The sequence below is a fragment of the Eumetopias jubatus genome, unplaced genomic scaffold, assembly GCF_037043125.1.
Source record: "Eumetopias jubatus isolate StellerSeaLion01/CBP00866 unplaced genomic scaffold, mEumJub1_p1.0 scaffold_9, whole genome shotgun sequence".
In the NCBI taxonomy this organism is placed as follows: Eukaryota; Metazoa; Chordata; class Mammalia; order Carnivora; family Otariidae; genus Eumetopias; species Eumetopias jubatus.
The window spans coordinates 114,008,920-114,020,770 of NW_028274815.1; the positions used below are offsets into that span (position 1 = coordinate 114,008,920).

Consider the following 11,851-nt stretch of genomic DNA (forward strand, 5'->3'; position numbering starts at 1 on the left):
CCTGGAGGAGAGGCAGAAGAGTTACAGCTCTAATAACAACTAGAGTCGGAGCACCTGGCGGGCTCAGTTGGTGGAGCACGTGACTCTTAATCTCAGGGTCATGAGTTCAAGCCCAATGTTGGGCAAGGAGCCTACTTTAAAAGGAGGGGGGCAGTAATAACAACTAGAATCTATTGAAGGTTGACTTTGCCAGGCACTGTTCTAAGCTCTTTGTGTGACTTAACTCTTTTAAGCCTCATAGATATGGGAGCTCATACCACACTCACGTTCATAGATGGGGGCAGGAGGCCATGAAGTGACTTGCGGTCCCACAGCTCAGCCAGCAGTCTTCAGGATGTCACCCCAGGCTCTTTGGCTCTCTGAGAGACCTCACACTTGCAGTCTTCTAGGAAAAGGGTCCCTTTCTTCCGTGTTTCTGAAATGTCACTTCCTTTTAACCAGGACAGCTCTGCTTTTGCATCAGCAGAAAATAATAAGCCTTTTTAAAGACTTCAGAGATTGTCATGAGTCATAGTATTTGAGGAGTATAACCACTCCTGTGACCTGAGGCAAGGGTGCAGCTGGAGGTGCCACCCCCTAGTGACAGGGTACTTAGGGTTGGGGTGAGCTGAGAGGGTGGGGACCGCTCCAGGCTCTTCTGGGTGGGCAGGGAACAGGGCTGGTCCTGAGAGGCGCAGCCTCCTCCGGTTCCAGGTTCCAGGTTCCGGGCCCTCAGGCAGCAGGAAGAGCCAGGTGGAAGGCAGGTGAGTCAGGGGAGGGCTTGGCTGGGCACCTGGCAGGAGAGGTGGGAGAGGTGCTACTTCTGGGAGGGGGGGCCTCTGGGGCCTCCTGCCCATCCCCCGGACGGCACGGGGGGAAGCCACTGAACGCCCCCGGAGGCCTCTTGCCCAGTCTCCCCCATCCCACCTGTAGCCCTGCATGAGCCTTACAGCAGGGCCAGTGATCTCTGCCGGGCTCTGCCGGGCTCTGCAGGGCCCCCGACTTGGGGCGCTTCTGGCTGGTGGCATCAGCTTCTGGCTGCCACGGTCAGACCAGGTCCCACACCTCTGGCCTGGACAAGACTTAGGCCTGCACTCCCTGGCCTGAGTTCCCTGGGGTCTGGAGGGGTATGTTGGAGTGGTGTGTATCCTCGGGGTTTCTGCAGGATTCTGAATTGTGTGTGTGTGTGTGTGTGTGTGTGTGTGTGTGTGTTGTGGGGGGGGGTGATGTCTACACCTAAAAAGCCTGAGGTGGGAGGAGGCAGTATGGGGGCTTGAACTGGGGAAGGTGCGTGTGGGCCGGTGTGTGCATTGTGGGGAGGAGGTGCGTAGCAGAGGCTGTTTTGTTGATTTGCAGAGGGTTGTTTGCTCTGAGGCTGTGGGCATGGTCTGTCAGCACTGTGGTGCGAGCGCTCATTGTGTTTGGTGAGTGCGCGTTGCAGAGTAGGGGGTGTGCGTCTGTGTGCTGTGTGTGTTGAGGGTATCGGGGTGGTGTGTTGCTTTACTGTGTCTCTGTGTTGCCTTCTTAGTCCCTGTGTGTTCACTGGTGTGGGTGTGTGGGTGGTGCAGATTTTGATGGTCAGCGTGTTGGTCGTATGCACGGTGTGTAGCCATGTCGTGTGCATTGGCAGGTTGTGCATAGTGAGGTGCTGCTGTCGATGGACGTGGCAGTTTGCACACATGTGCTGTGTAGGTTGTGTAGATGTGTGCCTGTTTCGCTCTGTCGGTGTGGGTGTGGGTCGCATGTGTTTGTGTAGCCCTGCGGGTTTGGCTTGTGCTGAGTGACCTAAGATGGGGGCTCCCTGGGCCCCAACTGCCCTTCCTCTCGGCCCCTGAGACCCCAGGACAGCAGTGGTCCTTTGTCAGGCCACAGGAAGGCCCCACCCCCCTCCATCTGCAGGGGACCCAGGGAGGGGCCCAGACTGGCGGGCTCCAGCCTCCCTGGCCATTGTTCTGGGGCCTCTTTGGAAAACAGGATGAGAGGCAAAAGGTGGACCTAAACCTGGACCCCTCTCCTCTCTGAAATGACCCAGGAGTCCAGCAAAGAACCCCTGGGGAGGAGGGTCAGCAGCAGATGGGGAAACCAAGGTCCAGCATGAGAAAGGAACTTGGCAGAGGTTTCACAGCTGTTAAGGACAGAGAACTTGAAGCCTCCACACCCTCATGTGCCCATCCATGGCCCCTGCTGGGTTTGGGGGACAGAGAAATGAAACCCCTGGAAGGACACACAACTGTGTTCTGGTTCCCATTTCTGAGTGCTTACCATGTGCTGAGGACTGACTCTGTCATAACTGTAGGTTAAGTTGAAATTTTGTCCCCATTTTGTACATGAGGAAACCGAGGGCCATAAGGTAATAATTCATTGGTTCAACAGATAGTACTCTAAATATTACTCTATTCTACGTACCATGCTGTGTGACTTTGACATCACTGATAATTAGTGCAATTTCACACCTGTTTTTTGTTTTTTTGTTTTCAAACTCACAACCCTGAGATCAAGAATTACATGCTCTACCAACTGAGCCAGCCAGGTACCTCCTGTGCTGTGTGACTTTCAACAAGTCACTTACCCTCTCTGGGCCAGGCCCTGCGCTTAGCTCTAGGGACATAGCACTGACCAAAGGAACCATGGTTCCTGCCCTCCTAGAGCTCACAGCCTGGGGAGAGCATGGGGTGGAAGAAGATGAACAATACCCAAGAAAACAAAGATCATTTCAGGTGGAGATAAATTCTATGAAATATTAAGACCATGAGAATGTGCAAGAAAATGAATACCCAAGGCAGGTTCTGAGAAGGCCTCTGAGGAGGTGACATTTAACCTGAGACTTGAAGAAGGAGAAGTCTTGTGAAGATCGGGATGAGTGTTCTAGGGAGAGGGAGGAGCAAGGGCAAAGGCCCTGAGGTAGGACCTGCTCGGTAGTAAAGGAGGCCTGAGGCCTGCGAGAGAAAGGGCAGGCCAGGCACTGAGGTCTGTAGCGGTGGGCAGGGGCTGCAGGCTGGGGAGGGGTTTGGATTTTATTCTCAGTGTGATGGGCAGAGAGGCAGTGTTGGCAGAGACATGGTTCTGGGGGAAGAGTTGGGGGGGGGGCTTGTCGTCTCTCGTTACAAGGGAGGGGGTGGGGACAGTCAGAGCCAAAGGTCTCTCCCCCGCAGCTCCGGCAGTCCCAGCCCAGAGGCGCCGGCCTGGCGGCTGGAAGACCATGCTGTGGGCACATCTGGGGAGCAGCTGCCGGGCCGGGGCCAGGTCACGTGGCACAGGCAGGCCCGCCCTGGAGCCTACAAGGCCAAGACTCCGGGGCGGTGGGGGGGGGGGCAGTGGTGAACGTGCCGGACATGAACCCGCGTCAGAAAGGATGCACTCTGCAGTGTAGACACGCATGCATGCAAGTCCCTCAGCCCCACACAGCCCCTGCCTTGGGAGCCAGACCCCCTAGATTCAGGGTCACATCCCAGCTGTGTGATCTGAAGCAAATTGCTCAACTGCTCTGGGCCTCAGTGGCCTCAGTGGTAAAGGGAACATGATATCACTACATAGGTCATGGGTTGTTTTTCCTTCGTTCGACAAATATTCCCTGGGTACCTCCTGGGTGCCAGGTGCTCTACCGGGCCCCGGGTGACAGCAGGGAAGATGACAGTGTGGTCCCTGCCCTCCTGAGCTCACTGTCTTTGGTTAAAACTTGTACTCATGCCTGATACAGAATGAGCACTTAGAAAATGGGAGTCCCTGAGCCCTGGAGGCCACAAGAGGGAACTTGAAGGCAGAAAAGGAGATGTGGAACCGGAGAAATAATGTCCCTTCTCAGCATAGCTTATTCACTCCCCCAGCCACTGTGCCAAAAGGGCTAAGCATAATCTCCATTTCACAGATGAGGAAACGGGTACAGCCTGCTCCCAGTAGAGGAGCCAGGATGTGAAGGTGTAAAGGGCCGGTGGTCCCTCTTCCTCTCCGGCCCCAGTCTTCCCATCTGTGAAATGGCACGTGAGTAACAGAGCTGCTGCCAGGCCCCGGGGAGGAGCTGGGGAAATCAGATGGTGCCAGGGATGTGTAAAGGGCTTCCAAAGAGACCACGGCCACGAACCCTGGGTTGGGACCACGGGGGTTCTTTTAATGAGTCCTCCAAATTTCCTGGCCATCAAAAGACTAGTCTGTTTTCCTCAGCTGACCTGGTACGTAGGACTGGGAGAAGAATGCCCCCCCCAGGGGACACCCCCAGGGAGAGGGCAGGAAAAATGCCCATTTGGCAACCAGATAAACAGGCAGTCTTTATTTAAACTCCTTGTCAGGCCTTAAAAATGTAAGAGATGATAACCAATGTCTGGGAGTACTGAACATTTTCGGGAAAGGAATGAAGCCAACTTTTCCCCGTGGGCCTGGGATGAGTGTGAGTACAGGAGGGTGTCACTATTTCAGTTGGGAAGTCTGAAGGCAGCACAGTGAAGAGAACATTTCAGGGGGCTCTGGAAGCCCATCTCAGAGCTCCCTCAAAACCCCTGGAAGTAACCAGATGGGTCCTAGCGGCCTGGCCTGGAACTGGCCAGTTGCTACTCCCATCCACTGTTTAGTAAGCACCTACTCTGTACCAAGACTGTGGCAGGCACTTTACCAGCCTAATCTCAGTGACTCCTCACAGTAACCCAGGGAGGTGGGAGCTTCTGTCATTTTGCCAGTGGGGAAGCAGAGGCTCAGAGAGGTGAAGGGTGTTCCTCCAGGTCACACAGTATAATAAGGATTTGAAGCCTGACCTGATGGACCCTGAGCCCCAGCCCTTTCCACTTTTCCACAGCCAGGTGTCTCTCCTCAAATTGTCAAAGTTTGTCCAGACACCAGTGCCCCCACCTGTCTTCATTCAGGCCATTTCTCCTTGTGCTTTTCCTACATAGAATGCCCAGAGGATGAGTCACCTCCTCTAGGGAGCCTCCCTGATTTCCTCCAAGGTAGAACTCTTCCTTTCTTTGTGTTTCTAAGGCACCTAGCAGGAAACTTTCATAATATAGTCTTGATGTGAGAATAATTCCTTTCTAGAGCCCTGCGGCCAGCACCGGACCTGGCAGGAGGCAGGTGTTCATGAATGTTAAGTGCATTTAACTACTGGGGGTCCCAATTGTCCCTTGACTTCCTTTCCTATTTGTCTGCAAAGTGTCATTGACATTCAGTCTCATCCTGACCAGCAGTCAGGCTAGAAGGAGGTACACTAAACATTGAGAGCTGGCTTTTTATTACACAAAGTAGTACATGAATACATTTTTGTTTAAAAATATATTCAAGAGGGGTGCCTGGGTGTCTCAGTTGGTTAAGTGTCTGCCTTCAGCTCAGGTCATGATCCCAGGGTCCTGGGATCAAGCCCCACGTCGGGCTCCCTGCTTATCGGGGAGCCTGCTTCTCTCTCTCCCTCCAACCCTCCCCACTGCTCATGCTCACTTGCTCTCTCTCTCAAATAAATAAATTAAGTGAAATATGTATATATTCAAGAAATGCCCATGTGGGGCACCTGGGTGGCTCAGTTGGTTAAGCGACTGCCTTCGGCTCAGGTCATGATCCTGGAGTCCTGGGATCGAGTCCCGCATCGGGCTCCCTGCTCGGCAGGGAGTCTGCTTCTCGCTCTGACCCTCTTCCCTCTCGTGCTCTCTATCTCTCATTCTCTCTCTCTCAAAATCAATCAATCAATCAATCAATCAATCAATCTTTAAAAAAAAGAAATGCCCATGTGTAATCGATCATAGACTAAAATGTAAAACCTAACACTATAAAACGTCTGGAAAATATAGGAGGATATTGTGATATTGAGTGAGGCAGCGATTTCTTAGATATGACACGAAAAGCGTGAGCTATAAAATAAAAAATTGATACACTGGATTTTATCAGAATTTAAAACTTCTGTTCTTCAAAAGATACTATTAAGAGGATGCAAAGGACAGACACAGACTGGAGAAAATAGTTGCAAATCCTATGTCTGGGGATTTTTGTCCAAAATAAATATTTTTATTTTTTTATTTTTATTTATTTATTTGAGAGAGAGAGAATGAGGGATAGAGAGCACGAGAGGGAAGAGGGTCAGAGGGAGAAGCAGACTCCCTGCCGAGCACGGAGCCCGATGTGGGACTCGATCCCGGGACTCCAGGATCATGACCTGAGCCGAAGGCAGTCGCCCAACCAACTGAGCCACCCAGGCGCCCTATCCAAAATATATAAAGAACTTATAACTCAATAAGAAGAAAACAAACAAATGAAAAGAAACGGGCAAAAGATTGGCAGGTAGCACAAGGGACCTCTGTGATGGAATTGTTATTCTGTGTCTTCACTATGGCGGTGGTCACGTGGATCGGCATGTGTGATAACATCGCATAGAACTAAACACACGCAAATGAATACGCTTAGTAAAGCTGGTGAAATGCAGTTGGAATATTGTACTGCCAGAAGCTGCCATTGGGGGAACTGGGTGAAGGCTATAAGGGATCTCTTTGTATTATTTCCTTTTTTTTTTTCCTTAGATTTTATTTATTTATTTATTTGAGAGAGTGAGAAAGAGAGAGAGAGAGAGCACATGAGAGGGGGTCGGGTCAGAGGAAGAAGCAGACTCCCTGCTAAGCAGGGAGCCCGATGTGGGACTGGATCCCAATGTGGGACTGGATCCCGATGCGGGACTCGATCATCATGGCCTCAGCTGAAGGCAGTCGCTTAACCAACTGAGCCACCCAGGCGCCCCTCTGTATTATTTCTTATGACTACATGTGATTCTACAATTATCTAATGTTTTTTTTTTTTTAACGAACAAGTGAATGACCCTTCACCTAAGAAGATATATGGATGACATATAAACACATGAAAAGAAGCTCAACATCTTTGAGTCATTAGAAAAATGCAGATTAGGGGTACCTGGGGGGTTCAGTCATTAAGCGTCTGCCTTCTGCTCAGGTCATGGTCCCAGGGTCCTGGGATCGAGCCCCATATCAGGCTCCCTGCTCGGCGGGGAGTCTGCTTCACCCTCTCCCACTCCCCCTGCTTGTGTCCCTGTTCTCTCTCTCTCTGTCAAATAAATAAAATCTTTATATTAAAAAAAAAGCTGAGGAAGTATATGTTAATGTTCTTGATTGTGGTGATGGTTCATGGGTATATATGCATGTCAAAAGTTATCAAATTGTACACCTTAAATATATGCAGTTAGCGTGTGTCAATTACACTTCAATAACACTGTTTAAGGGAAAAACGTAAGAATGAAATACCTATGTGAAGATAAGAGTGAAGGTCCTACTTCATATTGTTCTTCCCTGTCTTCACAGTGGTGAGTGATATCAGGAATTTGATGTTTATCTTTTTTTTTTTGCTTTCTAATATTTTTTGTTGAATGTAATTTATTTATTTATTTTAATTTTTTAAAAGTAATCTCTACACCCAACGTGGGGTTTGAACTCACAGCCCTGAGATCAAGAGTCCCATGCTTCACCGACTAAGCCAGCCAGGCACTCCTATTGAGGTGCAATTTAAATACAAATGTGCAAAAGTATATAATCCACTGTGTTTTGACTAATTCATGCACTGTGTACCACACACCTCATCATCATATAGAACATTTCCATCATTCCAGAAGGTTCCCTCACACCCCTTCCCTGGCAAGCAACCACCATTCTGATTTCTTTCACCAAAGATCAGTTGTGCCTATTCTAGAACTTCATATAGGAGACATCACACAGTACTGTGTTTGAAATTTTTCCCACAGCTTGATTGCCTCTCTTTTTAAAAAATTTATTTACAGATACACTTGTACTTGGGAGCAGTATGTTTGCTGTTTTACATGTAAAAGGTCCTACCTTGACCCCCAGTCTAACACTTGGTCTCTCCACCAACAGTAGAATCTAGATATCTCTCAGTCCCACTTCCCACCTGCTACATAGACATTCCACAGCATGGATGTTCCATTCATAGTGCATATGTTTCATTCATAGTTCATATAATGCCCCTGTTGAAGGACATTTAGGTTACTCTGACTTCCCCTCTTGAAAATAGGGAACCTCAGTGAACATCCTTGGGCAGACATCTTTGTGTCTATGTGTGTAGGTTTCTCTGGAATTGATGCCAGCAACTAGAATTGCTGGGTCAATTAATAAACACTGGGTAATGAATTAATATTCTAATTTCCTCTGGCTGGTCATTGTCTTTCCAATTCTTTAGCAATAGTTTTGCACAGGAAAATGTTCTCTCCAGTCATTAGAAGATTACTAAACAAGGCTTAGGGAGTTTGGAGAGTTTGGGGGGTGTGGTAAAGGGGATGAGGAGTCCAGTTAATTAATTAATAATGTTTCTCCCCTTTGAAGCTGATCTCACTGATCAGTTTTCCTGGTTCCCCCACGTGGAGGCAGAGGCCAGGTTTACTGGCCCTTGCCTCAGACTTCTGTGGGAAAAGGAAACCTGCTGATACCCAGTGAATTAATTGCTGGGGGGTGGGGAGGAGGAGGAGGGACCATAAGCATAGTATCAACTCACTCCTTGGTGGGCACAGTATTTTAGTCCTGCTAGAGCTGTGTGCCCTCGGGTGGCTATTCTAAACCTCGGTGTCCCCCGCTTTAGCCAATCTAGGGCTCTGGAGGCAGACTGCCCACCCTGGCAGGAAGAGATTGCATTACAATACAGTGTCCCTGTTATAATAATGCAGCCATTACAATAGCTATGGCTCTTGGGAGGCTTTTTGAGCCTCAGTTTCCTCCTTTGCATGAAGAAACCAAAGAACTGGGCACCTGGGTGGCTCAGGTGGTTAAGCGTCTGCCTTCGGCTCCGGTCGTGATCCCAGGGTCCTGGAATGGAGCCCCGCATTGGGCTCCCTGCTCAGTGGGGGGCCTGCTTCTCCCTCTGACCCTCCTTCCTCTCCTGCTTTTTCTCTCTCTCAAATAAAATCTTAAAGAAAGAAAGAAAGAAAAGAAAGAGAAAGAAAGAAAGAAAGAAAAAAGAAAGAAAGAAGGAAGGAAGGAAAGAAGGAAAGAAGGAAAGAAAGAAGGAAAAAAGAAAGAAAGAAAAAGAAAGAAAGAAAAAGAAAGAGAAAGAAAGAAACCAAAGAGCTCCCCTCTAGAGCTGTGGTCAGGGTTACAGATGATAAAGGCAAAGGCTTCACACACAGTGAAGTACACAGTGCCTTGCAAGAACTAAGAGATCGATAAACCACTTCTGCCATTATTATCAAAATACCAGGCAAATACTGTATGAGGAATCAGAGAGGGTCGGAGACAACTAACTTCACCCAGCAGCAGAGTTGGGATCAGAACTCTCCCCCAGCGGAAGGGGGAACCTAGGGGTGCGGCGGAGGAGGTGAAGAAACGTCCCAGTGGTCTGAGGTGTGAGCCTGGGGGGGCGAGTCCCAGGTGTGGAGCCCGGGAGGTAAGGTGACCCTTGCCCAGCGACCGCGCCCGCGAGGAGCGCATTCCCAGCTTCCCGCCAGAGGTCCGCAGGTGACTGGTCGAGCGCGGCGCAGTGGGGGAGCGCTCTAGCCGGGTTTGCCGTCTCCATGGCGACCGCCCGCGCGGCGCCAGCCTGACAGCCCGTCCCGGTTTTATGAATGGGTGACGTCACGGGCCTGGCGTCTAACGGTCTGAGCCGCTTGTTCAGACGCTGACACAGACCCGCCCGGGAGGTGTGGGGGGGAGACTCGAGCTCCGCAGCTGCCGCGCCGTGGGAGGGAGACCCTGATCGGAGGTCTTTGGGGGGAGGGGGGGGGGAGGGACAGGAAACAGCCAAAAAAGGGAGAAAAATTCTAAAATCACTAGGTGATGCGGATTTGGGGAATTTTTGCAGGGGATGCAAATTCAGGATAGCATAAGGGGGTGCAGCTCCTCTCTGGGCGCCTTCTATCCAGTTCATGTCCCAGAGGATCCGCCCCCAATCCCAGAGGAAGACTTTCCGGAATTAGTTGCTCCCACCCCGAGGGGCCTGGGTAAAGCCTCCCTGGTTCCAGAAACATTAACCAGCAACTTTCTCTGGGAATTGAGGAGCAGAGTGTAAAGGAGGGCCCGCTTTAAGTTTCGGCCCAAAGAGCCGGGAGGTCAGGCTCCCAGAAGCCCAGGCTCTAGTCCTGCACTCTCTAGATAACCCAGAGCTAGCCGCTTCCCCAACCGAGCCTCAGTTTCTCTCATCTGTAAAATGGGGCTGGAGAGGTGAGAAAATGAACCTGAGAAAAGTGATTCTTGAAGTCTTTTCGTTGTCCGCAATGCCTCCTTTGCGAGAAGCCCAAGGTAGCCCTCGCCTCCACTAGCCACCCCGCCCCGTGCCCTCCCACTCTCTATTCTTGAGACTCGGGTTCCCTTTCCAAGGCCGGGAGGGTGCACTAGTAGAGCGGGAGGCGGGACCCAGAGGCACCGGAGGCCACGCCTCAAGACCGCCCATTGGCTGCTTTTTGAACCTCTGAGCCCGCCTCTGGCGGCTGGGGCTGTGGGCGGGGTGGGCGGGGGGGAGCTGCGGCGTCTCTATAAGAACGGCTGCGGGTCTCGGCCTTCGCATTCGTACAACCGTCTTCTTTCCACTCTGAGGTTTTTGCTCTCGCCCGGCGTCCGCGTTCTCCGTGCGCTTCGCCTCCCTCCTCTTACTCCGACGCCAGAATCATGAAGGTCGCCAGTGGCAGTGCCGCGGCCGCCGCGGGCCCCAGCTGCGCGCTGAAGGCCGGCAAGACGGCAGGCGGTGCGGGCGAGGTGGTGCGCTGTCTGTCCGAGCAGAGCGTGGCCATCTCGCGCTGCGCGGGGGGCGCCGGGGCGCGCCTGCCCGCCCTGCTCGACGAGCAGCAGGTGAACGTGCTGCTCTACGATATGAATGGCTGCTACTCGCGCCTCAAGGAGCTGGTGCCCACCCTGCCCCAGAACCGCAAAGTGAGCCGGGTGGAGATCCTCCAGCACGTCATCGACTACATCTGGGACCTGGAGTTGGAGCTGAACTCGGAATCTCAAGTCGGGACCCCTGGAGGCCGGGGGCTCCCTGCCCGGGCTCCGCTCAGCACCCTCAACGGCGAGATCAGTGCCCTGGCGGCCGAGGTGAGATCCGAACTGGAGCGCGGGAACATTTTCTTTCTACAGATGGGTAAACTGAGGCCCAAAGGGAGGCGGTTGGGGGGGGTATTTGGCTCTGCGTCCGTCCCATCCTTTCGGGTACCTGGCTATGCAAGGATGCCCAAGGAGATCGGAAAGAGCGCTCTCTTAAAGTGTCTCCTGGGGAAGGGCTTGCAGCTTTGTCCCCTCCGACCCGCCTGTCTCACCTCTCTCTTTCACAGGCGGCATGTGTCCCGGCGGACGATCGCATCTTGTGTCGCTGAAGCGCCTCTCTCAAGGACTGGCGGACCCCAGCCCTCCAGGGGGCGAGAAGAATTCATGCTCTCTGATCCTGCCGAGCGCCTTGCCGGAGCTGGGGAGGAACAAGATTGAAATCAGCGACCGTGGGGCGCTTGCTGGATCCAGCCCAGGGCCGGGGGACTGACGAGGGCAGGCCGACCCTCCCTCCACACCTACCAGATACCAGAGACTTGGGGGACCCCCAGTGTGTTTCTATTTTTTGAAAAGCAGACATTTTAAAAAATGGTCACGTTTGGTGCTTCTCAGATTTCTGAGGAAATTAATTGCTTTGTATTGTATATTACAATGATCACCGAGAATATTGTTTTACAATAGTTCTGTGGGGTGGTTTTTTTGTTGTTGTTGTTGTTATTAAACAAATACTTTAGACTGCGGTAAAGTTGCAGTGATTTCTTGGATTGAGGGGAGGGCCTTGGGATGCGGGTGACCCCTGACCCTTTTCGCAGCTGGTGCTGGGGAGGGGGGAGGGGGACTAGAAGGCCACATCTGGACTGTCGCTTTTACCGACCTGAACTGAGCGTTTTCCGGTGTCTTTAAAGTCCATTCTTTCCCCA

The 11,851-nt window shown here is 51.8% G+C and overlaps 1 protein-coding gene across 1 annotated transcript; it reads left to right on the forward strand.

Annotated features, from left to right (window-relative positions):
* Nucleotides 1-10,455: 10,455 nt before the first annotated feature.
* On the forward strand, nt 10,456-11,613 carry ID1 (inhibitor of DNA binding 1). Its single transcript, XM_028118883.2, has 2 exons — nt 10,456-10,982; nt 11,219-11,613. Exons 1-2 carry the CDS (start codon nt 10,560-10,562, stop codon nt 11,258-11,260), a joined length of 465 nt encoding a protein of 154 aa, XP_027974684.1. The 5' UTR covers nt 10,456-10,559; the 3' UTR covers nt 11,261-11,613.
* The last annotated feature ends 238 nt before the right edge of the window (nt 11,614-11,851 follow it).

Coding starts and splice junctions, on each gene's coding strand:
- ID1 (XM_028118883.2), top strand. CDS start 10,560: ATGAAGGTCGCCAGTGGCAGTGCCGCGGCCGCCGCGGGCCCCAGCTGC. Junction 10,983..11,218: donor TCAGTGCCCTGGCGGCCGAG/GTGAGATCCGAA, acceptor TCTCTTTCACAG/GCGGCATGTGTCCCGGCGGA.